This window comes from Trifolium pratense, linkage group LG4 (genome assembly GCF_020283565.1).
Source record: "Trifolium pratense cultivar HEN17-A07 linkage group LG4, ARS_RC_1.1, whole genome shotgun sequence".
Lineage (NCBI taxonomy): Eukaryota > Viridiplantae > Streptophyta > Magnoliopsida > Fabales > Fabaceae > Trifolium > Trifolium pratense.
In genome coordinates this window covers 60,337,968-60,365,645 of record NC_060062.1, presented here as the reverse complement: position 1 = coordinate 60,365,645, position 27,678 = coordinate 60,337,968, and the positions used below count along the sequence as shown (strand labels likewise).

The following is a 27,678-nucleotide window of genomic DNA, read 5'->3' as shown; positions in this document are numbered from 1 at the left end:
TTATTATTATTATTATTAAATTTTTTTTTATAGAGAGAAATCTATATATTTTTTTTTGTTTTTGGGCACACAAGGTGTACTATTTTATTTTAATCAAAGTTTCCTTTCAGCTCAAATTAAACAAATAATTTTTTTTAACAAGCCAAAATAAGATATATTAACATAATTAGCCCCCTAGTACAAGACGTACCGAGGTAGACTACAAAAGTTTACAAAAAGTCAGACAATCAAAATCATATACAAATCATACAAGGTCCAAGCAAAGCAAATGACTAGACCATCAACTATGGTAGTTTGAAGCTAACATAATACTCGCTGACTTCAACCACCTAAATGAGAACAGCTTGATCTTGTTCAACAAAATATCGGGCGTGTCTGCTGAGGCTGTGAACAATTGATGATTTATCTCCGTCCATACAACCCAGACGCATGCAAGCCAAATGAGCTGTAAAAATGATCGGCGCGCTCGAGAACCATCTGTGAAGATGTAAATTGAACAAAGTGATCACGCAAGGTAGTGACGGGCCGACTCGGCCTCACCACATCCAAAAACCCGTCGAATAATCAGATTCACTCTCGTGGGCAACTTGTCACGTAATAAATGCCACGCAAAATGAAAACCTTCAAAAGAACCCGTCGAGTAACATCCAATAATTTATTTTTGTTAAAAAGAAACCAATAAAGTTTGATTAGATTGGATTGTAAACTGTCCCATAAGTCCTAGCTCATCTGGTAAAAAATGCTGAAATTGTTAGACTGCACGTTGTGACCCGACTTTGAACCCGCGATCTCACAATTATGTGAGTTTATTTTCAGTGGATTTATCATTTCATCTAAGATTAAAAAAAATTGAATTATAAACAAAAAATTGTTAAAATAAAAACCAATAAAATTAGATTAGATTGGATTATATATATAAAAAAAAATGAGTATATAAAAAGAAAACTATATAAATACTAGCGGGTCAGACAGACGCGTAACTTATGGGCAAAAAACAAAGATATGCCTTATGTTATGGTCAGTTTGTTAATAAAATATTTTTGTCGCTAAAAAAAAATGACGTGTCTTATGTTATGATGAATTTGTTAATAAAAGATTTTTAATCAAGAGTATTGTTGATATTATAAAAAATGCACACCAAAACTCATGTATTCTTTTTATATATAGTATAGGTATAGATATATAGTATATATATAGATATAGATATAGATTCTCTTTATTAATCAAAAATAAAGTTGAGAAGAGTACTGCGCACTAAATAGGGTTCCAAATTTGTGTCGAAAAACTAGGGTTTAAATTCAAAGTGTTGCTCAATGGGTGAAGCGACGCGGTTGCTGCATCAGCCCTATTCACCAATCTTCCCCGAAGAAATTATGTTAGAAATCATATCATGTCTTCCGGTGAAACATGTTATGCAATTGAGGTGTGTTAACACGTTTTTCAATACTGTAATCTTTGATCCTCACTTCGTTCAAATGCATCTTAATAAATCAATGCGAAATTCACAATTTGCACTAAATCATGTGGAGGATAGTTGGAATTATTTATGTTTGACAACTATCTCCATTCCTGATTTACTCCAAAACCAATTTAATAATTTTCACAACAAAGACTCTTACACTATGTTTGGATGTCAAAGAGATAAGGAAGAGAGAAATAGTGAAGAGAGAAATAAGAGAGAAGAGAGATAGAAGAGAAATTGGATAGAAATTTTATATGGTTTGGATGAATAGAAAAGTGAGAAGAGAGAAATTAATAAAAATGAGAAAATAACAAATTTACCCTTTTCTACAAGAAAATAAATTAGTTGAATGAGGGTATTGTTGTAAAATTGTTTATTTCACTTCTTGTCACACAAATCTCTCCTAATATGGAGAGATTTATTTTTGGCAATTTTTAACCATTATATTTCTCTCTTTCCTTATTTCTCTCCTCATCCAAACCATAGAAATAGCTGATTTCTTTGCTATCTCTCTCTTTCTTATTTCTCTCTTTTGTAAATCTACCTAAACAAACACAGTGTTACTTTCGATTGAACAAGTTGTTAGATATATGGACGTGTGTTGTTGGTTCATGCAATGGTTTACTATGCTTGATTGGTTCATCAACACCTCGTGATCATTGGCTTTGTTTTTGGAATCCAGCTATGAGAACAAAATCTAAAAACTTTACAATATTTTTCGATAGCTTCCCCGATAGTTGTCTTTTTAACTTCTCTTTTGGTTATGATAATTTGACTCGAACTTATAAGGTGGTAGCGTTTTTTGTGGAGGTGGGGAAGCATCCAAGATGTGTGGTCAAAGTTTTCAGCTTAGGAGATAATTCTTGGAGAGATATTCAATGTTTTCCTGTGCTTCCACTTTATTGGTCTCATCATGATACGAATAATGGTGTACATTTGAATGGTACTATTAACTGGATTGCCCTTCGCGATTACGTCGTCAATAGTAATATTACTAATATTACTGTTGACCAATGTGTGATTCTTTCACTTGATCTCTCCACCGAGACATACACTCAATTGTTGCTACCTCGGAGATTTGATAAGGTGTCGTGTTATCGGCCAAAGGTTGTGGTTTTGATGGGCTGTCTTTGTTTTTGTCATGATTTTGAGAAAACCCATTTTATTATATGGCAAATGAAGAATTTTGGAGTTCAAGACTCTTGGATTCAATTATTTAAAATTAGTTATGAAAATTGCTTTGGATGGTCGAATTTGTTGCCATTGTATCTTTCAAAAAATGGTGATACATTGATATTGGCCCATGATGAATGCAATGAGGCATTTATCTATAATTGCAGAGACAATAGAGTAGAGAAAATTGAAATTACTAACGGTGAAATATGGTCGACAACCAAAGATTATTTTGAAAGTTTCGTTTCAACTCATTGAAAGTGAGTTTTTTTTTTTTTTTTTTCACATATTATTTATTTGAATTTTTATTTTTTCATATATGTTTCTTTAAAAACCTTGTTCGTTAATAATAGTAGATTATGTGATGGCTTAGCCGCTTAGTCTGTATATGTATTGGTGGGTATCTATTTACCATCATACCATCATATGGAAGTTTGGTTCTAATGAAACTTGCTATATCAATGTTTTATAGTTAGCTGGGTTCTTCAATTCCTTTGTAATTCCTAATTAATTTTAACTAGTTTTAATTCTAATGAAACTAGTTAAGTTGTTATCAATGTTTAATTTGTGACATACTACTATAATTAATTTGTGTTTGATGGCTCTAACAGTATCCAACAAGACAGTATGTAAATTCATAGTACTAATTTATAGTTAGCAAGTTATAGCTACAAATCCTTTTAGTTAACCAATGGTAAAGGTTTTAAATTGACAACTGTTAGTTGGTTCATTGTGATTGACGCTGAATTTGGTGGAGAGGACCGTGGTTCGATCCTCCGCAACTGCAATCGGAAAGGGGCTGAAACCACCTGATGTCAGAACTGACCCTGAACCAGATTAAACTGGTGGTGAAAACAAAAGTTTTAAATTGCAGTCTGTATTCGCAATTGCGGCCGCAGTATTGCTGACGCGGTAGTTTCCGCAACTGCATCGCATCACAGTTGCAGTGTGATTTTAATTCACGTATACGGCCGCCTCGTAACCACATCAGACGATTTTGGCCATGTTTGTTCAAATTTTCTCACCTAAAAATAAAATTTACGAACCTTAAATCCTAATTTGCGTCAAATCTAATGAAAATATTACTTTTAACAATCTCTCAACCGTGTATTTTAAGCACATTAATCAGTGTTTACGGAATAAAGTAAGACTATGGTGAATAAATAGTATAGGGGTATAGTTATGTTATTTTATATACTTTGTGAAATTTAAAATTGTTGCTCAAGGAAATTAGCCCTATTCACCAATCTTCCCCGAAGAAATTATGTTAAAAATCATGTTTTCCTGTGAAACATGTTATGCGATTTGATCATATTTTTCCTACTAATAAATAAAAATAAATATTAATATATAAAATATTATTGAATTTATCTCGATGAATATTTTCAAAGTATCAAATTTTCATAAAATAATTTCTATTAGATATTAAAAGTAACCAATAGTAGAATAAAGTGATTAATTGATAAAATTTAAGAATACATGTCAACTAAAATATCTTTAAAGAATTAAATATGTTTTTCTCGCTATTACTTTCACTAATTCCTACCAATTTGATCAAGTTTCAAGTATTTTAGATTGAATGCCGGGGTTGAATGATAGTTCTGCAAACATTCTAACGTTTAAAACACTTTTGGCATCCATGTATGATAGTTTTGAGTCGTGATTGTATTGGGTACATTGTTTGGCATTCATATTGTGTTCTGATATGTGTGAGGTGAATTAAATTTTATATTGTTTTAAAAAAATGGACATTGAACACTTAATATCTTAAAGTTTTGGCATAGGATAGTTTTGAGTCGTGATTATATTGCTTGTAATGAATCAACTAAAGTGGATAGGCCCAATAATAACCGACTCAACTTTGGCCCAAGAAATAGAATATCAAGGCATGACATTGAACATGCAATTGGTGATTTAGTCATCTCCAATCTCTCTATGAAATCTGTTATTCTTCTATGTTCCTTTCTATTGCACTAGATCCTTCTATTGAAATGATCATTCTTCTTACAAAAATAATATTTCAATCATTATCTTCCTTTCTATTTTGTTAGTATCATTTCATTGCTCTAGTATTTGTAAGAATTTAGTTCAAAGCTCAAACGTCAAACTGTAATATTGTAAACTAATGCTTTTTCATAGCTTTAGCTTCAATTTTCATACCTTAATAAGTGCTTTTTGTGCTATGTGTGCTATGTGTATGTGCGTCGACAATTCCAGTATGAGAAGGAAGACTATATGCAGACCCAAAATAACTCGCACGCCACCTCCTCTGCACACCTATTCAAACAATACCATGAACTGGAGCGCAATAGTAGAAAGACAGTAAGCTGCACCGTTAAACCTTTATGTATAGTAAAATCAATCTTTCGAAAAACTATATCTATAGATATCTAAGAGATAGAGTCTTATTTGAATGCTTCAATAACCATGTAAACAAATGTTGGAGAATTTTCAAAATATTTAAAAGGTTGTAATGATTAATTTGAAATAAAGTATCTATTGGTTTAGCCTTGAAATCTATTGTGAACAAGAGAGAATCAAGACATTGTTTCATATTAATATTGCATTTCAAGGATTGGTTCCCTTCATTAAATGATGATACGAGTTTCTCTATAAACAGATATACTCATGAGGCAGAAAAACACATCCAAGAATCATGTTCACCTGAGTCTCAGTTTGCCTAAAATATTTCTAAATCATTTCTTATTTTCTCTAGTGCATGAGAGTCATAGAAGAAACTTTATTCTGTAAACTACTATTGATTGATATATCTGATATGAGTTTGCAATTCATATCATGGTTTCCAAAGTATTTTGAAGGGAATTCGTCGGTTAACAAATTTGCATCCGGTTTGAATAAACTGATGGGGGCGAATCGAACCTAAAGCTTAGTGTGACACACAAGCTTTAGAATTTATGTGCAATGTTAATAATGTTCTTCATCAGCTTCATCATATTCATATTCATGTATTTACAACAGACCCCAACACAAGTTCTAATAACAAAAACTAGCAACTTCAATTGCTAAGGATAATGAATGTATATATAACAATAAAACAATTACAACTAAACAGAAGTGTTAACCAGCTTCAAACCAAAAGGAAAATCCTTACAATGTCTAATATTATGAAAAGAAGAAGCAACATCTTGAATAACCTTTCCATCATCACAATAATGTAAAGGAGGATAATGATAACAAGGCTCTAATGTAAATTCACGTTCACAAATCTCCTTATTTGTATTATGAACAGGATTGTAAAGAATCCATGGTATTGAATTTCCCAAAGCCTTAGCAACATAACCAAAAGTTGATTGATATGTAGTCACCAACACATCAGATAAACTTAGTAAATACATTTCAACCCAAGCCTTCAAATTATGCTTGTTATCACCAAATTTTTGTTCCTTTTCACTACTTGGTTGATAAACCTCGATTACTTCCCCGGTAACCGTTGATTTATTCTGATACATATTCGTTAAATTCTTTCCATATTGTTGAAATAAAGATGTCACAAGAACAAACTTTTTAATCGTCTTGTTTTTGTCACTAGAAGACACTGACATATTTTTTGTACCACGTACTTTTGGAAGTAACTTATTCTCTAATGTGCAATTCAAAATTTGATTCATAACAACTTGGTGTGGAGTTGAATATGGATTAACCACTCTTATTTGAAGCCCGACTCTCTCATTTGCTTTAGCAAGGTGTTGTTGATAGAAACTAGTAATTAGTTCCCATGCTTCATTTGCGGGGTGAAATAGATATCGTCCCAAATGGTGAAAAATTGAGGTAATTTCCGGAAACATTTTGTTTAACTCATCTTTGAAAATTGGTGTCATGAAAAATGATGGTACAAAATACTGACCTGCTTCCAAAAACAGTAGAGGTATTTTACTGAGAAGAAATTGATTGTGGTCACAGTGAAAAAATCTCTCATCATTTGTAGGACTGTATTTTAGATCCACATACATAGCTGATGGCAAATATTCATTTGATGTATTAGTCATTTCCATGCTTTGATATGTTACAACATTTTGCGCATCCCAAAAGGAGGAATTCTCCGGTAGTAACCATGTTGAATTTAGAAATGGTTCGCAAAATAAACCTTCTTTATCTTTCCCGAATTGTACTACCAAGACACGATCTGTTAGGAGTGCGTAAAGAAATGATGAAGCCATGCTAATTATTTGGTTACCTAAACCATTTGCAGGTAACCAAATAATGTATTTGCAAGTTGTTGCAGCAGATTTTTTACTATTATTTTTAGAATTTGCAATAATTTTCATGTCTTTATTGTAAGCTCTAGTGTTAGGTCCACATTTTCTATGAAGTTCTTCATATTTTCTTAGTTTAGATATCAAATATGGAGAAGGTTTGTGAGGAGAAGGTTTGTGGTAGAAATGTGATTGTGACCTGCTTATGCATGATGCTTCATCAAATCCAGAAACTAATAGTCCATCAAGCAATTTGTCTTTCTCATCATCATTGATCTCTTTAGATGGAGTTGAAGTTGAATTTGTCAATGGGATACTTTTGGAGCCTGTACATTTTGTTGAGAATATCACAATTAAGTTAGTTTGTAGAAAGAACTGAAAACATGTTCACGGAATCATGATTTTAAATTGCAGTCTACAATCGCAGTTTTAACAATAATATAAATGTTTTAGATGTGCTATCTGCAATTGTATCGCAACTGCAATCGCGCTGGTTTAAAATGTTATGGAGACCAGTCCCTTTGTCAAGTCTAACGAACGCGGCCACCATCATCGATAGAAAATTGAAAATTCCGTTCAGATTTACGGCCCAACAAATTCCTATTTAATAATAATGTTCAAAATAATCCTAAATCCAAATATGCATAATGCAAACCTAAAGTGGTCCTTAGAAAACTAAAAGCCAAAGAAAACAAAAGTTGAATGTAAATTATTATAAGTTGAATGGTGTTACTTACTTTTGATTTTGACAGCACTCTTGTTTCTTCCTTCAAAGTTGTCAAGTGATCTCAATCCAAACTCATTATTAGCTGTAACATTTGGTACTCCAATTGTAAAATTCTTTTGATTCATTCCTCCAATTGCCATGCCTTTTGAAAACCCTTCAAATAGCCCAAAACTAGAGTTTTGGTACATTAAGGTAACCATGAAAACTATAGGCAAAGCTATAAAACTCACAATAAATGATATTTTGAGTCTCATGGAATATTCTTCCATCTTGTCTTTCATGGTTTGAAGTATTTCACGTGCCCTTTAAAATTGCAAAGAACAATGTGTTAACAATATGAATATGACTAAAAAAAATACAATAATAAGAATTCATAGAGAAAGAAGAAGATAGAGAAGAAAGAATAAAAGGAGACTAAAAATGTTTGATACCAACTTAATAACAAATTTCCAAATATATTAGTCAAAAAAAAAATCACAAAAATTTCCAAATATATCTCTATTTACATGGGATATATTGATTCATGAAAAACAAATCACAAAAATAATTTATACTATTCTATACTATATATAAAGAAAATATATAATTTTGGTGTGAACTTTTTTCATAATATTTTAGTAGCAACAAAAATCTTTTATTAACAAACTCACCATAACATAAGACTTTTTTTAGCAAGCAAAATTTTTTTATTAACAAACTGACGACATAAGTTAGACACAGACAGACGCGGAATGCGTCTGCCTAACCTGCTAGTTAATATAAAAGAGATACTATAATAAAATAACAAAGATTTCTGTCAAAAAAAATAACAAAGATATTGAATATATATATATATATATATATATATATATATATATATATATATATATATATTTATTTTTTTTTTACGCAAGCAAATTTAAATTCTTTCATTCATAATAATAGTAGCATTACAACCGGAAATGTAATCAAAAGTAATGCGAGAAGCGTAAACCAAAATAAAAAATAAAAGTAAACAAAAAAAAAAGTAATGCGAAAAGTGTGGGTTAAAGCTGCTCTTGCAAGTGAATGAACACTACCGTTTGCTTGACGCATAGTATTTAGTTTATATGATTTGAGAGTAGTGATTTACATTCATTAATTAGTAAACCACACTCCGAGTGATTAACTTTTGCGTTGTGTATGTCATCCACTACCATCTTGCAATCTATAGCTCAAAGCACACATTCTGAAATCCAAAGCATGGCCATCCAAGTAATACCTTGTTGAAGTGCCCATGCCTCTCCCTTAGCTGGTGTCATCACGCCATTTATATGTGAGGACATGGCTGTAATGAATCTTCCTGTTGCGTCGCGTACACATGCAATGCACCCATGCCTACCTTGTCCGTCGAAAAAATAGCAGCGTCAATGTTACATTTTATAAAATGCTGGATGCGGTGGCTGCCATGAAACTGCATGTCGTTGCTGTTCTGCTGTCATGGAACATACAGCAGTGGTCTGTGCTTGCTGCCAATTTTGTAACATCCCTTGTGCGCGTGCTAACCTTATCGGGCGACTCCTTCTTGTTTTCCGATAATTGTAGGTTGCGTTTTTGCCATATACTCCAGGCTGTCATGGCAAAACTCACCAATGGGGTTTGATTAAGGTTTCTCCAAAGCTCAACAAACACTTCCTTGAAGCTCTCAGCTTGCTGCATAATTGTGTTCAATTTGTCCCAAAGCTGAATTTTCCTCCAACAACTAACGCTAACACATCAACACAAACATGGTAGGCACTTTAAACCGTATAAATTCCTTTTTTACCAAAGCGCCAAATAATCTCATCTTGTGTGCCATAGTTAACAAGAGGTATTTGGAGAATTTCTTGCACATCTCTTTCATTAAAAGAATTAGTGACAATTTGAGTATCCCAACAACTTTTGTAGTACCTTATTTGATTTGAAACTTGTTATGAGACTGGACAAATTAGGTAGCAAAAAACTGGACAACTTTTTGTCCACAATACAACTATAAAAAATACGAAAATACTCATTATATTTTCGAATATAAAAATATTATCGCCCTATATCTCTTCGGTACAGTTTTGTCTTGTCTGTCCTGTATTATCTTGTTCTATCATATATTGTTCTGTCCAGTCATTGTTGTTTTTTTGAATCAAACTCACTACCTTTTTTTCTATCTTGAACCGAGATATCATTTCTTTACTCTACATTTTTATTTATTAAAAAAAAGTGCTATATATTTTTTTAAGATTAAAAGTGAATTTTAGAGTCTACAAATTTTAACTCAACTGACCGAAATGTCGAAATTGTTAGGTCGGACGCTACTTCAAACCCCAGTCCTCCATTTTGTGTTTCTGAGTTTCCAAAGATTTGTCATGCCTCTATCTATTAAAAATTAATTTTAGAATTTTTGTAAATAAAAAATGTAGTCATATATCTTTTAATGACAGATTTTTTGTCACTCACTGAACCACAGTACAACTATAAAAAATACGAAAATACTTATTTTATTTTCGAATATAAAAAAATTATCGTCATATATCTCTCCGATACAATTTCGTACTATTATTTTGTTATATCATGTACTCTTATGTCATGTCATTACTATTTTACGAATCAAACTCAACCTTATATTTATTTCTCTATAAAAGTATATCTCTTATCTGCTTCATCTTTCTTATAATCTTATCTGATCTCTCTTCTTTCAAAACTTCATCCAACCATAATACGTGTATCCGGAGTGTTTACTTTATAACTCTCCTAACCAATCCCTCATCCTTGCAACACCACACACACAAATAATTTCAAAGCTAAGAGAGATTAAAAATTTATCAATAAATTCAAGTTCCATCTCTATACGACTATACATACCATTGAACTATTTTTATTATAGTAATACATGAAACCTTTAGCCGATAAAGGAGTAAGATCATACAACAGCAGAGACGAAGTCAGACCCTCCTGCCGCTGGTGATGAACCTAATTCAACTTCGTCCTATTTGTCTTTTTAGCTTTTTTTTTTTGGAAAAGTGTGATGTTTTGTTTGGCAACCAATAGTGATCCGACAAAAAAAAACAGTTTTTTTTTAGAAAAATAAATAAATTCACAAAAAAATAGTCGATTTTTAAATTCGCCATAAAATGTTGTCACGATATATAGCATTCATCTTTTTAGAAAAATGAAAAATATTCGATTCATTAATTCGCGAGAAACTGTTGTCGCGATATATAGCTTACCTAAAAAAATTGAAATCACCTTTTTTTTTTAGAAAAAAAAAATACATTTTATTTACTTGTCTATATTATAAAGAGTTAGTAATGCACAAATACATAAAAGAAATAAATAGACTAAAAAAATAAATAGAAAAAATGAGGGACAATTTTGGATTAAAGATGAAATTAAGGGTAATATTGAGAATGTAATAAATTTATAAATAGAACACCTCACCTTGACAATGACGCTACAAGAAAATTTGGGGAATTTGGGGTTAGCAACGACACCATCTGTAGCAAATTCGTAGCTAACGGTTAGTAAAACAGTATTTACAAATTTGTTGTGAATTAGCTGTCGTATAAGGTGAATAAAAAATAGGTTTAAGGAGAAATTTGCTCTTTTTTTCTTATCTTTATTCCTCTTATAAAAATTGAACTAAACACATATAAAGTAATTAAAAATATTCTCTCATCAATTGTAAAAAAAAAATCACTCACCTCTCCTCTCCATCTGCCCTGGATTAAGATCCACTGTATATTTTCCTCCGGTTACCAAGGTTAAGACACAAAGCTACGCCTATTTATTATTTTTGTTGAAAATATATGTTCCCTCTCCTGTAATTTTTTTTCTGTCTCTCACAAAAAGCATTATTGCAGAATTTACAACAGCAGTAAATCAACGCGCCATCTACCCTAACCAAATAACCCATAAAAGATGAAATTATATAACAATTAAATTATCCGACAAAAAAAGAGTTAATTCAACGTTAAGAATAGTGTTTCTTAAACAATACCCCTCCCCAGAAGTACTGTTTAGCATTTGTCTTCTTTTAATATATTTTAATTTTAATTAACATTTATCTTCATCTCTATTTAATCAAAGCAAAATAAGTGGAACCCATTCACTTTAGTGTTTCTTAAACAGTGCTCTGGAGCCCTGTTTAGCATTTGCCTTACAATTTTAAGGCCAAGGGACTATTAAATTACAAAAGGGAACATAAAAGGCCAAAATCGTTCAAAATATAAGGGGAAAAAATTACACAATCAGAGTACTTTAAAATTTGGAGGTGTTTCAAAAAATAAATAAATATTTGGAGGTAAAAAATGTAATCAAACTAAAATTATAAGTGAGGTCAATCATTCACCTTAATAACATGAGTATCGGTCAAAAAGGAATTATTACACCTAAACAAATCCATTAACCAGCTTCACACCAAAAGGAAAATCCTTACAATGTCTAATATTATGAAAAGAAGAAGAAACATCTTCAATGGTTGTTCCATTGCAATAATGTAATGGAGGATATTTATGACAAGGCTCCACTATAAACTCACGTTCACAAATCTCCTTAGTTTGATTATTAACCGGATTGTAAAGGATCCATGGTCTTGAATTTCCTAAACCCTTAGCAACATAACCAAAAGTTGATTGTGATGTAGTCACCAACACATCACATAAACTTAGTAAATACATTTCAACCCAAGCCTTCATATTATGCTTGTTATCACCAAATTTTTGTTTCCCTTCACCACTTGGTTGATAAACCTCAATTACTTCTCCGGTAACCGTTGATTTATTCTGATACATTGTATTTAAATTGTTTCCATATTGCGGATATAATGACGCCACAATAACAACTTTTGTGTTTGTCTTGTTTTTTCCGCTAGAAGTTGACAGTGATGTATTTTTCGTACCAAGTACTCTTGGAAGTAAGTTATTCTCTAATGTGCAATTCAAAATGTGATTCATAACATCTTGGTGTGGAGTTGAATTAGGATCATAAACTCTTATTTGAAGTCCTACTCTCTCATTTGCTTTAGTAAGGTATTGTTGATAGAAATTTGTGATTCGTTCCCATGCTTCATTTGCAGGGCGAAAAAGGTAACGTCCCAAATGGTGAAAAATCGAAGTTATATCCGGAAACATTTTTCTTAACTCTTTTTCAAAAATTGGTGTCATAAAAAATGAAGGTACAAAATACGTACTTGATTTCAAAAACAACAAAGGAATTTTACCGAGAAGAAATTGACTGTGATCACAGTGAAAGAATCTCTCTTCAAATGTATAGGAAAAACTTAGATCCGCAAACATAGCTAATGGCAAATCTTCGTTCAATGTATTATTCATTTCCATCTCAATTATACTTTGATAACTTTGAACATTTTCTGTATTCCAGAAAGGAGAATCTTTCGGCAACAACCAAGTGGAATTTAGAAATGGTTCGCAAAATAAACCTTCTTTGTCTTTTCTAAATTGTACGAGCATAACACGATCCGTTAGGAGCGCGTAAAGAAATGATGAAGCAATGCTAATTATTTGGTTACCTAAACCATTTACAGGTACCCAAATAATGTATTTGCATGTTGTTGCAGCACAATGAGTACCATTTTGCTTAGAGTTTGCAATAATTTTCATGTCTTTATTGTAAGCTCTAGTGTTAGGTCCACACCTTCTATGAAGTTCTTCATATTTTCTCAGTTTAGATATCAAATATTGAGAAGGTTTGTGAGGAGAAGGTTTGTGGTAGAAATGTGATTGTGACCTGCTTATGCATGATGCTTCATCAAATCCAGAAACTAATAGTCCATCAAGCAATTTGTCTTTTTCATCATCATTGATCTCTTTAGATGGAGTTGAAGTTGAATTTGTCAATGGGATACTTTTGGAGCCTGTACATTTTGTTGAGAATATCATAAAGAAGATGACAGCAATATCAATTATACGCAGGGCATTTCGGTGAACTAGAGAGTAAGTTTTAGTCCTTAAAAATGGACACCAATTGTACACAGTAACTGTGTGTCGCTGTAATCAATTACAGCCAGCCGTCCGATCTCGAATCAATGAATGGTAGAGATAATTTTGTAGTGCTTTTTAAAGGTGTAATATGAACCATCGAGCTCAAATCAATGGTTCAGATTAATTACTGTATAAAACTGTGGCATATTTGTACGGATCAGGATTCACTGTTGTGGGATTTTCCCACGGTTTCCCACATTAATCAATCGAAGTCATTCAGATCGGACAGTTCAAATTAAATACACAATTAAATAATCTAATCCATTAATTCAGATCGGACGGCCCACAACTGTACGCGGTTACAACGAGAAATCGATTTCCTATTTGTACAGCAGGGGATCTGGTCCCTTAAAAACATAGTTATTGACAGCAATCAAATTATGCAAAATGTGTTATAGAACGTGTTACTTACTTTTGAAATTGGCATCACCCTTGTGTCTTCCTACAAAGTTGTCAAGTGCTACATTTTGTCTCAATCCAAACTCATTAGTTGTAACATTTGGTTCTTTAACGTTCACATGAGTCATTCCTCCCATTGCCATGCCTTGTGAAAACCATTCAAATAGCCCAAAACTAGAGCTTTGGTGCATTATAGTAACCATGATAACTATATGCAATGCCATCAAACTCACAATAAAGGACATTTTGAGTCTCCTAGAATATGCTACCATATTGTCTTCACGTGCCCTTTAAAATTGCCAAGAACAAATGTGTTAACAATATGAATATCAAAGACCAAACATTAATCTCTTTTTATTTTAGTCCAAAGTAGTCTAATGAGTAAAGTTTCACCCTTTAAAGTGAATAAATGAATGTACCAAAATTCGAACTCTGATTTCTGTAAATTAAATAGAATGTCTCTTCTAGCTCAGTTGATAGAACTAAGTACATTAATCTCTATTTAAATGGATATATAGACTCAATCATAAATCAAGATAAAAATAACAAGTAATATAAAGCTCCAAAAGTAATGATGAAAACTCAAAGTAAGGATAATTATTTTTTTCATTTAACAAGTTAATAAACATAATTTATGTATGAAACAATCAAAGAGAGATAAGAGATAGCATAATCATGATATTTCAAAGTAAATTGAATGGTTCCCTACATATATTTATATACTTGTGAAATTTAGACATCCAAATTTTATCAAAAAATAAAAAATGCACATCGCAAATTAGAGATATTTAATCATGATCATTACACAATTTTAATTTTGAGTTTATATTTATACTGTAGTTAATTTTACCGAACTTATTAATATTAGAGTCCTGTAATTTCGATTGAACAACTCAGATTTTTTTTCTTTGAATGACAAAATATATATAAATAAGAAAAACTGATAGACCAAGAGAGTCCACAAAAAAGAGTACAAGAAATACCGAACTTCAAAGTAAGAACACTAAAAGATTGATTTCATTAAGGCTGTAGAAAATCCAAATTCTATTGAATATTTAGTAAAATATATTTTAATCATGTATATTAAGTGTGGTTCTACATGTTAGCACATTATACAGATGACTACTTTTTTCATAAAATAAAAATTTTACATAGGAAAAAACAACATAAATCAAAGAGGCAAAAAGAAAATGAATACCTAGAGAAGAAAACACTTATGATTTTGCAGAGAGAAATCCACAAAAGCAACCTTCTTTGTAACTCTAGTTCAACTTTTTCTAATATACATCTAAGTAATTTTTTTTTTTTTTGAAGTTTTGAAGTGCTACTTCATATATTTAATATACTTTTTTTGACTAAATTATTTACATTTAATATTTTAAATTTTAAATTGTATGATTTTAATTTCATTTGATTTTTTTTTTTGGTAAATGGATTTAATTTGAGTTTGAATGTTGATTACACCTTCACTGAATGTTCATTGGAAATATACATCTATGTAATTTTATTTTTTTTCAAAGGGTCTATGTACATTGTTTTGAAGAGCTACTTCATATATATTTTTGTTTTATTTGAATTTTTCGGTAAATGATTTAATTTGAGTTTGAATGGTGTTTGTTTACGTTCACCGAATGTTCATTGGAAATAAAATTTAAAAACAAATTACCATTTTAAGAAAATTAAATACATTTTATATTTATTAAAATATAGTTATATATATAAATATATAGAATAAACAAAGAATTTACCATTTTAAAAAATAATACATTTTTTTTTACTTGTCTATAGTTCAACCTGATGTGTATAAAAAAAATTAATTGGCAGAAAAGAATCCCACAGGTCTTTTTGGTAGAGACTAGCTAGTCGCTGTTGACGTTAACTAAGTGGATATATACTTCATACTTATTTATAGCATGGTAAGTGGTAACTAAAAAAATTAGTTTAACGGTAACTATACATCATTATAAATGACACCCACAAAAATAAAATAGGTACTATTGCTTATTGTAGAACTAGTACCTATTAGGTACTCAAATGAGTATTGCTCCAATGGTAGTACCTAATAAATACCATGAGTACCTAATATGTACTACAACATTGGAGATGGTCTAAATACACCGGTAGGAAAAGGAAGGACCACTTTTGATAATTACATCAATATAAGATAATTACATATGAATGAAAGACAAAGGAGCAACAAATTGTGTCGCCAACCATTTTGATATTAGTTGACTTTTGCCTCGAAGTTTCATATTTATTTTTGAATTTTATCATAAGATAAGATTAAATTCATATAGTACATTGCTAGTTTAGAGATTTTTTACATGGTCAATAAATCGTTAGATCATTAAAATGTTTGACTTTAATTGTAAATTAATTTCAAAGTTAAAGTCAAAGACATGATTGATTATGATTTATTGATAGCTTAAAATTTTTATTCTTGGTGCAAATCCATAATTTTTCGGACTTAAATTCTCTCCATCTCTTTTCTCTACATCTCTCTCCATCCTCTCAATTTTTCTCTTAATTTCACTCTAGCTCTCTCTTACTTTGTTTATCATTTTTTTTAATGAGGAGAGAGATTAAAATTAAGAGAGAGATAGAGAGGAAGGAGAGAGATGTAGAGAAAAGAGATGGAGATAGGATCCAATTTGATAATTTTTCTTAGTAATTCCATCTATAGTTACTCACATGTGCAAGGAGCAATATCACTCGTCTAGAATGAAGTTTCCATTATGAATTTGCAAATTATTAATGAAAACAAAATTTTCTTTTGACATGTTAGGTTAATGTTTCTGAGTTGCAATGTGAGCCAAACAAATACTCCCTTAGATCTTTAATATAAGATAAAATTTAATTTTTTGCTTATAATTAATGATGAAGGAAGTATATATAAGAAACAAATTATTTTTTATATTCATTGAAAAACGAATACATCTAGTCTACATTATAGATTAAATACATTAATTTTTTAATGAATCCAAAAAATAGTTTATTCTTATATTAAGGATAGGACTATAGGAGGGAGTAGTATTTTTGTGCATATTCTTTGCTTTTTTTTTTCTTCAACAATTGTGTGTCTATTCAGAATATAATATTCAAGGCAAAACAAAAAAAAATCCATACATGTAAATATATTCAAGCCATGGTGCTGTAGTGACCGGTCAATTGAATAATTTAATAGAGTAACAATTAAAAAACATTCATGTATGCATTGTATTTGTATTTTTTTTTATAAGTAAAAATTGAATTACAAGGAGTATAAGGTGCACTCAACCCTTACAATTCAAACGAAAACCATTAGATGCTATCAATGCAAACTAACGGATCGTTACACCAATCAGAAAATACAAAAGAAGTATTAACTCCCAAACGACCTATAAACCAAAACCAAGAAATAAAGATAATTTGATCTATCAAAGCATCCAAATTAAACACATAGCCTCGAAACACAATATTATTCCGAGTACGCCATATGCTCCAAGTAGTTGCTAACCAAATGACATGACGAGTTTTAGCAAGTCTCTTACTCATCACCAAATCACCAAAAGATATGAAGTGCTTCCACCCTTCCTCAAAGGGGATGAAATCCACAGCCATCCACTTATAAATTTTCTTCCAAACTTGAATTGAGACAGAGCAATTAAAAAATAAATGATCTATGTCTTCTTCTTCTCTAAAGCAAAACACGCAACAAAACTCACGTGGATTATTGATAATTCCTTTTCTTACCAAAGCCATACGGGTCGGAAGTCGTGCTAATAGCAATCTCCATCCAAATATGTTCACTTTAGACGGTACATCGTTCATCCATAAATCTTGCAGCGCATCCACCACATTACTATTAATAGTCAAAAATGAATCACGGTTTTGCAAGAAACAATATGCTGATTTTACCGTAAACATACCGGCATGGTTCATGAGCCATTTTCGATGATCCAAGCATTCCTTCTTAGGCCTAATATCTGCTAACAAAATCGACATCTCAGTTGCAGCATCCATATCATCTCGCGCTAGCTCCACAACCCAATCAAAACTCCAAGTCCAATTATCATCACTCCAAGAACCGAAAGCAGCTATAGGAGCATCAGGTTGCAACGATTTTGCATACAATTGAGGGAATAAATTCATGAAACTTTCATGACCCAACCATCTTTCTTGCCAAAAATGGATAAGATTGCCGGATCCTAATACATTGCACATGTTGGATTTGAACCAACCTCCGCTCTCTTCACCTCCTATCCTTAAGATGTCGCGCCACCAAATGGATTGAGCTATAACATTCTTGTTGACATCCAGAAGAAAATTTCCAGCCATTGACCCATATCTATACACCAGTAACTTGCACCACAAAGTGTTATCTTCACTAAGCCCTCTCCACTTCCATTTGTATGATTGTTTGTATTTTGAGCGTTGGCGGGATGTATTTTTGGTATTTTTTGTATTTTAAATTTTCTTTTATTTTTATTATATATTTTTTTTGACAATTTTTTTATTATATATTATATATAATATTATTTGTCATTAAAACAAGCATTCATGTACTATTTATTATTTCCTCGTACAGATATAAAATAAAATAATACTTTTAGAATTTGGTCATAGAGCCTAACTCAAGGTAGGATTGTCAGAACTCCGAACTTTATAAGGACTATATAGGCCTTATTTTCAGTTAACTTGGGACTTTCAACAGTTATATAGAGAATAATTCTCTCCTCTTTCTCTCCTCTAGTATTTGGTCATGTGGTAATTGATGTTGAATTTGGTAGAGAAAATTACGGTTCGATCTCCCGTAATTATAATTGGAAGAAGGTAAGAACCACTTGATACTACTAATGACTTGATACATGTGGTGGGAAATGAAAATAAAAACAAAAAACTTAAATATTAAACGCAAATTTAAAGTCAAAAATAGCAGTACTTGAATCTTCACCTTCTTCATCAATTAATTAATTACTTCTTTGAAATGGAGATATGAAAAAAGAAAATTGGAATTTCAATCACCAACATCAACACAAATGATGTTATCTCGAATTGTAAGGGCTGAATACATCTAAGTACTCCTTATAATTCAATTTTTGCTTATAAAAAAATCAACAACAACACAAATTTACTAAAAAGAAAATTGGAATCTCAATCACCTTCTTCATCAATACTTGTTGTCATGCCAACGATCATCAAAACAAATTTGAATTCGTCTAAATGAAACAATTGTTCAAGTTTGCTAGCAACTTAAAGATCAAAAATTTATTGTTATTCATAGACATAGTTTTGTAATATATTATAAAGCTTATGATGAATAATGAACAATGAGAAAAACAATCAATCACAACTTTGATACTACGGGGGGGTTACAATTACTACTATAAGATTTTGTCTTGTCCGCAGATCAAACAAATCCATTTAGTGTAAAGGTAGAGCAAATCCATTTGGTTACATAAGAGAAGAAAAAAAGAAAAAGAAAAAAGAAGACAACAATGGGATTACTCCCTAATAAACTCTACATCCCAAGCATCTTTCAAAAGAGGTCTCAACAGATCACTAGGCGGAGTAGAGATCTTCACCAAAGGCGAGTTCGAGATAGCACCCATTTTTGCCAAAACATCCGTACAAGCATTTCCCTCACGCAGCGTGTGAGTAATAACCACCTCCCAGTCATTTTCTAGCATCCTCCGAATACTATGAATCTCGTTAGCAAAACGGTGATGCGTTGTGACCCCTTGCTTGATTAAATTAACTGCGAGCAACGAATCCGAGCAACAGAGAACTTTACGGTAACCATTCTCCCAACACAACTTTAATCCTTGCCATATAGCCATGATTTTAGCACATAAAATATTTTTTACTGTTGTCGCTCCATAATAACCCCAAATAAAATCACCATGGTTGTCTCTTAGCAACCCGCCATAACCTGCAGAATTTATCGAACTTAGCAAGCTACCATCTACATTAAGACACACGGTATCCATTGCTGGACGGGACCAGCTCACACGTCTTTGAGAAACAACGTTTTCCCCCATTGATGCTGGAGAATTAAATGTGGCTGCACAAGCTAATACCAGAGAATGAATTTTGGTCAAAATAGTATCAACACGTTCTCTATGATGGTTAAACACCAAGTCATTCCTTGCACACCAAATAAACCATATTATAATAAAGATAATATTACCATGTTGTTTTTCCACTTTCTTACACCAGGAAATGCGATCAGCACTTTGAAGAGAAGAAGGGATACCATGTAAACCACACATGTTCCAAACACTAATTGATTCATCACAGAGGAACAAGCAGTGATCAATGGTTTCTGCAGACGCTGAACAACGAGGGCAGAGTTGTGCTTGCCCACTCGGTGATTGCGGCTTTGCCTTCTTACCATATGCAAATTAATTGGCTGCCGCAAAGTGTTTGTGATGATTTGGATAAAACAGTGCGAAGGTTTATTTGGAAAGGCACGGGAGATAAAGGGATGCACCTAGTTGGTTGGAACAAAATCACACAACCTCGTAATTTTCGGGGGTTGGGTGTGCGCCGCACTCGTCTCCAAAACGTAGCTCTTCTAGGTAAGCTTATCTGGGAGATATTGCAGGCACCAAATAAATTGTGGGTCATGTTGTTTAATGATAGGTATTTGAAAGGACAGCTTACTTTTAATGTCAGAATATCCGGCGGTTCAGTCATCTGGAATTCGTTGGCTAAAGCAATGCACACCCTGCGTGATGGATTTACACTTAAAATCGGAGATGGTAACTCAAGCTTCTGGTATGATTCATGGGTCTTTAAAGAAAGCTTGAGCTCTATAGTTCCGTTTGTTGATATTCATGATACGTCTTTGAAGATTAATGAGGTATGGAATAGTGGAGAGTGGAATCTGCAACACCTCTATACTAATATCCCTCAATATGTGGTAGTGGTAGAGCAAAGTTCGATATAAACTAGCACATCAAAAATTTGCATTAAGGAAAATTAAACCTGAGATGTTGAATGAATCTTAAGCCAATAAGTTGCTATTGAGATATTTATTATTTGTCTTCTACTTACTTTTGGCAACAAAATCTTTTTACTTTTACCTATTTTTCATAAAATATGTTACTGATTTGTTTCTTATTTCAATTTTTTCATTAAGAAAAATAATGGTACAATTGTTAAAAAAAAGGATACAGTTTCGTTGCAACTAAGCTCAAGATAGGACCTAAAAATAAGGAAACTCAAACTACCCCTCTTAATTTTCCCTAATGCAAATTTTTTAACAAAAAAATAAATTAAATGTGAATTTTTAAGTGCTGAAAACTTAAAAATTCATATTTAATTCGTCAATTTTTAGAAGAAATTAAACTTTTTAAAAAAATATATCTATAATGTACTACTAAATATGACCGCGTAAAAGATATTAAAATTAGGGATGATAGATATGAGTTGACATAAAAGCATTGATAAAAATCGTGACATAAAATATTTGAGGATTAAAAATTACTGAAATATTTTTTTTTATAAGAAAAAATTACTGAAATTTTTTATATGAGCTAAAAATAAAATATTTATTAAGATTAAAAACTTATTTAACCCATCTTTTTATTTTCTTAAGTGCCCATTTAACACAAACTTCTTAAATTTCTGTAATGACCTAAAAATTGTGGACTTTGAGTTCTTCTCCATCGAGAAATTATGCCATACTTTGGGGCACCTATTCTAGATGGACCGTTAAATTTCAAATTACAACATGACTTTGCTTTGTCAACTATGATGACGATGATGATCCATGTATTTATGAGAGAAGTATAAGACACTCGGACAAACATTTAGTGTGGCTTACAAGAGGGTTAGGGAACATGTGCAAATATTTAATGCGGCTTATGAAAGCAGAATAGGTAACATACACAAGTATTTAGTGGTTGATATTCTTAGTTTTAAAGGGTCGTGCTAATCGGTGTTCTCGGGGCACTGGTTAAGAAAATCAAAAAAAGAAAGTTTTGAATAGAAAATAGCACATTTTAAATTTTGAGGAGTTGACTGCACAAACTCTAATATCAAATTACTATTTTTGCTCCCTTAACCAGTGTCTCGGGGACACTGTTTAGCATTTTCCTTAAATAAATATTTCGGTTTTGTATTGAAAACTTTCGGTTTTAAAAAAAAAAACAAAACAATTTTGACCTAAATCTAAATATATCAATTTTTTCTAAACTAACCCGTGAAATACTAATTTTTTGACTAGGGCTTGGGCAAGTGCCCGTAGTGCCGGACTGTAGATCCGCCCATAATTACCATCAACATCATCCTTTTGTGAGATACTATAAAAAAAAAAAAAAGTTAAACTATAGTACTCATGACCTCATCAACCTTCTTGTGTTGAACAATTAAGGGATAAAAGTATATATGATGATAAAAAAAGGCATAATAACAACTCTAGACTTCTTGTAAAAAAAAAAAAACAACTCTAGACTTAATATATATGCAAAAGTATAAAAAAAAAAAAAAAAAATTAAATTTGACTGAATGAAACAATTATTCAAGTTGTAGCAACTTAAAGATCAAGAGGTGAATATAAAACTATAATCATAAAAAGGCATAATAGATATATAAAATCAACCTTATTCATTTTCACTCATAGTTTTGTAATGCAATATGTGGTTAGTGAAGGTGACTTTAATTCTTCTGAATATTTTTGTGTTGCACTTTGTTTGCCGGAGGTTTATTATCACAATCATTATATATAATACAATGAAGTGGACAACAAAAATTAAAAACTTCATTGCAACAAAATTTTAGTGGTTGATATACAGCAGCAGGAGCAGGAGCAGTAGCATATGAATATCCTTCAAAATCTTCAGTAGGACCATGGCGAGTGCTTTCCACCAATGTACTCATAATTGCAAGGACCAATATTACCAACTTAAAAATCATCTTCGCTGAAACTTCCATTATATATAACTTTGCAAATTTTTTAACAAAATCAAAATCATATATTGTTTCAAAACATGCATGGTTTGTGTCTCTTATATATGTATACTAAAATAATGGCACGGGTTAGTTTTTACCTAAAAAATATGTATTTTTTTTTTTAATAAAACGTAAATAACATTTGTAGTTTTTTTTTTCCTTTCCGTTTTTTATAAAAATTAAATGTGATGTAGTTATGTTAAAGGGGAATGGTTGGGAGGTTTTGCCAAAGGAGTTTGTAACTGTAGTGCCTTCATTGCTGAGTTATGGGGGGCTATGGAAGGACCGTGTACTGCAAGCAGAATGAGTTTCACAAATATAGAGTTGAGCATCGATTCTTAAGCTGTTGTCCAAGCTATTAAAAATGGTAAGCTATTCCGTCGGTATTTGAACTTTTTCTAGTAGTGTTAAGAAGATCCTTCGAATTTTATATGTTGGTATGTAAATACGGTGGAACTTATGTTGGTAACTACTAGCTGCAATGCTAATGAGCATCAAAATAAATTTAAATTCACCTGAATGGAACAATTGTTCAAATATGGTAATAATTTAATTTAAAGGAGATGTGAACGTGAAAGTTTTAGATAAAGTAAATTTAAAATTTTACGAAAAGTTAGATAAAATTAACTGAAAATTTAATGAAGATGACAAATTTATGTTAATATCATGTTAACGTAAGAGATCAACTTAAAAACATTTAAACGTAAGAGATTAAATTAAAAAAATTATAAGAAGTCAAATATATAATTATGTCATTAATTTACTATTATTGGGACAGCGATGAATTGTGGACAAATTAACTCACTACTCACAACCTTAAAAATTGTGGATAGTGATGAATTCCTTTTGCCTCCAGAAATTATGTCATTTTGCCACACTCGTGGAGGTGGAGCACCTATTTTAAATTTTTAATTGATAAACTTCAAAAATTACAATGGAACCTTGCGTTGTCAACTATGATGACGTAATGATCCATATTATGATCCTGCATGCAATTTAACCTTGTGTTGTATGAAACCATTTCTTCTTTCGAGAGAATTTTAATTTTCATTAGCAACAATGTCCATGTGAGGATTACAATGCTAACTTAAGATATTGGTTACATATATTAGTGTTAATCAGTCGCGAGAAAACCTAAATATGTAAAGGATTTATAAAGTAGAGACAACTCTTAATTTTAAGTCAAGATATTTTAATCTTCATTCCTTTTTTCTTTTTAAAATATGCACATAATAACTTGATGAAATATTGGTATTTGGTTGAGTGAGCAGATGTTGATATGGTTTTGTAAATGCACTTATTAGACTTGCATTCTTAATTCATCCTAGAATCGGACATTACATTAACAAAGTAAATGATGTATATGAATTTATCAAAAAAGATAAGAAAAGATAGGTATAGATGTCCTTTTTTTAAAAGCATAGGTATAGATGACTTTAGAATTATATTAGAGGTCTTTTATCTTATTTATTTGTAATGCTTTAGTTTTCTAATTTTTTTCATTAATGTTATTTATCTTTTATAACGTACATATATAAACTTTTTCCTCATTTTTTTGTTTAAAAAATGGCGAAGCTTATTTTTAAAATCTTTTCTTATTAAAATCAAATAAATCCAATATTTTGGTGAACATTGTTCATCATATTCGTCAATATCTTCATCTTTTTCCTTAAATAAAAAAAAAATTCAACTCTATATATATATATATATGGATCTATGTTTTATATTTTTCTTCATCTTTCAAACTTAAAAATTAAAATCCCCAAATTATTAATAAACTCATTGCACCTTCATTATGTTGCCGAATCTCACGCTACGGATTCAATTAAAATTAATATAATTAAAAAATTAATATAAACGAAGATCTTGTATGAACTAAAAAATAAATGGGGGTGTGAGTGAATTATGGATTGAATCAAAGGGTGTGATAAAAATTAAATTTTGAGAAGATGAGAGAAGTACCTTATGTACGAGTGGCCTTTGGAATTGGCTTGAGAGAGGCCAAGAGGTAATAAGCAAAGAATCCTTCTTCAACATATTCATCTTCTTCTACTTGTTTACTAGTAATTGGGTTAGAAAGAAAATGAAGAATATAAAACATAGATTTGAATTTCTTCTAATTGAAACAATTGTTCCAATATGGTAGCAACTTAAAGATCAAGGGAAGAAGATAAAATTATGATAATAATAAAAAGGCATAATATATAAAAATAAAAATTCTCATCAACCTTATTTTTTTCTTATTAATTCTTTGGTTACGACCTTATTTTTTCTTATTCATAGTTATGTTACATAACTTATGTAATATATTATAAGGTGGTTGATGAATAAGTATGAAGGAGAAAAACAATCTAAATCACCCCTTAGTACCACTACCACCATCATCACAGCAAATCCACTTCCAAGATATATCACAACACCAATGTTGTGGTGTATATTGAGCATGATTAGGATATGATTGTGGATAACTTTGAAAATTTTCAACAGCACCATGACGAGCACTTTGTGTGATTCCAACCAACAAAAAGCTCCCTATTGCAAAAACCAATATCACTAACTTAGAAATTTCCATCATGACTTTGCAAATTCTTAATAAAATTAAAATGATATTGTTCTAATGGTATATGTCACTCTATATATAGTGTTTGTGTGTATATTCTTTTTCTTTTTTTGTAAACTTTTTTTTTAATGAAGGAGACTTGTTAGAGAAGCAAGCCCCAAAAAATATTTATTAATTTTAAGTTTTTGATCAACATTTGTGTGTATATTCTAGTAAAAATAAAATCCATACAAATAAATATATTCAAGCTAATCCAAAAAATAAATACAATTAATCCAAAAAATCCATACTTTTCATAAAAAATAGAACTACTGTATTATTTTTCGTGAAAAAAAAAACATTATTAGTATTAATATTTAATTAAAATATTAGTATAAAAAAATAGAATTATAATTACACCACCATATTGAAACTTTAAAATATTTACTTGTATATTAATTCTTAGGTAGAATTTAAATTGTTTTAACGTGTTTATTTTTTTGGGGTACATTTAACGTATTTATTTTAATTTGTTTGTTTAAAACTTTTCGTCAACTTTTATCATGTTATTATTCAATTAAAATATTAGTATTAATTAAATATTATTTCATGGGTCATTTTATTTGTTACGGTTGAATTAATATTAAATAGTACAATTTGCTAAAAAAAAATTATAAATTCTAGCTCAACTGGTAGAAATTCTGAAATTGGTAGTGTCGAAATTCATGACAGGGATTCGATTCCCGGTCCCTCCACTTTGTACGTGTGAGTTTCGAAAAACTTGTCATTATGTGCCCAAAAAAGATTAAATAGTACAATTCTTTTTTGACTAATATTTTTTTAAGTGATAACAAAAGTAATTTTACAACTATTCATAAGTCTTAGTTCATCTTAGGGATGTCAATGGATAGGGTATGGGTAGGGTACGATAGTACCCATCTCCATACCCGCGTGGGTAACAACCTTTGTTCCCGTCCTCATACCCTATGGGTACCTAAGTATCCATACCCGTAATCGTACCCGCATTTTTGCTAAAAATAAATCGATCGATTATAAAATATCATATCGTTTTAATATAATTAATTTTTTTTAAAGATTTTAATGTCGACTCATGAAAATTATAAACAAAAACTTTATCAATCTCATGTTAAAGTTCATTTTTTTGTTTACATATTCACATTGTGTTTGTATAATATTATAAATAAATATTTTTATTAAAAATGTGTAATAGTTTAATAGTTGTTGTATTTTTTTAAATTGATATACATATTTTATTATATAAAAATATATATAAAATAAATATATATATATATATATATATATATATATATATATATATATATATATATATATATATATATATATACATTATGTGGGTATGGGGCGGGATGAGTACTAACGTACCCGCACCCGCACTCATACCCGTTCATTTTTGCGGGTAATTACTCATACTCGTGCTCGTACCCAAAATGCGGGTTTTTACCCTACCCGTTATAGATAATTTTTACGGGTGTCCACTGAATATGAGTCAAATTATCATCTCTAATTCATCTGACAATATTAATATTGTTATATTGAACACTTTTACCCATATTTAAGAAACCCGCACAAGCATTTGATGTGGTTTAGGGAACCCACATATAAGCATTTTAATGAATCTACGTGCTAATATGTATTTACGGAAAGAGTATAGGGAAGCCACGAAAGCATTTTATGTGGCTTATGAAAGGAGTACACTGTACAGGGAACACGCACAATTGCACAAACATTGAATGCAACATAGTATGAAAGAAGTATAGTGAACCCCACACAAATACTATTGAATGCTGCTTACGAGAGGAGAATAGAAAATCCATGCAATAATTATTGATGTTGTCATAATCAATTTGCATAATTAATGTAGTTAGGTGGGTTATTAAATTAAGTGGGTGAGTAATCAATGCGGTCAACTATATGGATAAAGAATCATTATACTTTAAATTGATATTTAGATATAAATAATGTAATATGCGTCAAAAGAAAAAAACTCTACTTTTTAAATACTATAATTCGTAGAAGTCATATTGTGGAAACTCAAAACTTTGGACAGGAAAGTAAATTAACAATAAAAACAATAAAAAATTATATAAATGTAATGTCAATATGAAGTACTAGTATTTTATACTTCCGTGACAATATATAAGCAAAAGTCATCTTTTTAGATAAATTAAATATACAATGAACTTAAAAATTTAATT

The 27,678-nt window shown here is 30.8% G+C and overlaps 4 protein-coding genes across 4 annotated transcripts; 1 reads left to right on the top strand and 3 right to left on the bottom strand.

Annotated features, from left to right (window-relative positions):
* The first annotated feature begins 1,390 nt into the window (after positions 1-1,390).
* Positions 1,391-2,893, top strand: LOC123923075 (F-box/kelch-repeat protein At3g23880-like). The gene is made up of 2 exons (XM_045975714.1): positions 1,391-1,423; positions 2,021-2,893. Exons 1-2 carry the CDS (start codon positions 1,391-1,393, stop codon positions 2,891-2,893), a joined length of 906 nt encoding a protein of 301 aa, XP_045831670.1.
* A 2,807-nt stretch (positions 2,894-5,700) lies between these two features.
* On the bottom strand, positions 5,701-7,845 carry LOC123881544 (probable fucosyltransferase 8). Its single transcript, XM_045930255.1, has 2 exons — positions 7,587-7,845; positions 5,701-7,175 (listed from the first exon to the last, which is right to left on the bottom strand). The coding sequence occupies exons 1-2, from the start codon at positions 7,843-7,845 to the stop codon at positions 5,701-5,703; spliced, it is 1,734 nt and encodes a 577-aa protein (XP_045786211.1).
* Positions 7,846-11,955: 4,110 nt separating this feature from the next.
* LOC123919820 (probable fucosyltransferase 8) lies at positions 11,956-14,237 on the bottom strand. The gene is made up of 2 exons (XM_045971828.1): positions 13,979-14,237; positions 11,956-13,439 (listed from the first exon to the last, which is right to left on the bottom strand). The coding sequence occupies exons 1-2, from the start codon at positions 14,235-14,237 to the stop codon at positions 11,956-11,958; spliced, it is 1,743 nt and encodes a 580-aa protein (XP_045827784.1).
* A 3,028-nt stretch (positions 14,238-17,265) lies between these two features.
* Positions 17,266-18,282, bottom strand: LOC123923074. The gene has a single exon (XM_045975713.1). It carries the CDS (start codon positions 18,280-18,282, stop codon positions 17,266-17,268), a length of 1,017 nt encoding a protein of 338 aa, XP_045831669.1.
* Positions 18,283-27,678: the final 9,396 nt, after the last annotated feature.

Excerpts from the sequence above, each read along its gene's own strand:
- LOC123923075 (XM_045975714.1), top strand. The coding sequence starts at position 1,391 with ATGTCTTCCGGTGAAACATGTTATGCAATTGAG. Across the intron at positions 1,424-2,020 it reads AAACATGTTATGCAATTGAG|TGTTACTTTCGATTGAACAA; the intron begins GTGTGTTAACAC and ends AAACAAACACAG.
- LOC123881544 (XM_045930255.1), bottom strand. The coding sequence starts at position 7,845 with ATGGAAGAATATTCCATGAGACTCAAAATATCATTTATTGTGAGTTTT. Across the intron at positions 7,176-7,586 it reads GAGTGCTGTCAAAATCAAAA|GCTCCAAAAGTATCCCATTG; the intron begins GTAAGTAACACC and ends CAAAATGTACAG.
- LOC123923074 (XM_045975713.1), bottom strand. The coding sequence starts at position 18,282 with ATGGCTGGAAATTTTCTTCTGGATGTCAACAAGAATGTTATAGCTCAA.
- LOC123919820 (XM_045971828.1), bottom strand. The coding sequence starts at position 14,237 with ATGGTAGCATATTCTAGGAGACTCAAAATGTCCTTTATTGTGAGTTTG. Across the intron at positions 13,440-13,978 it reads GGGTGATGCCAATTTCAAAA|GCTCCAAAAGTATCCCATTG; the intron begins GTAAGTAACACG and ends CAAAATGTACAG.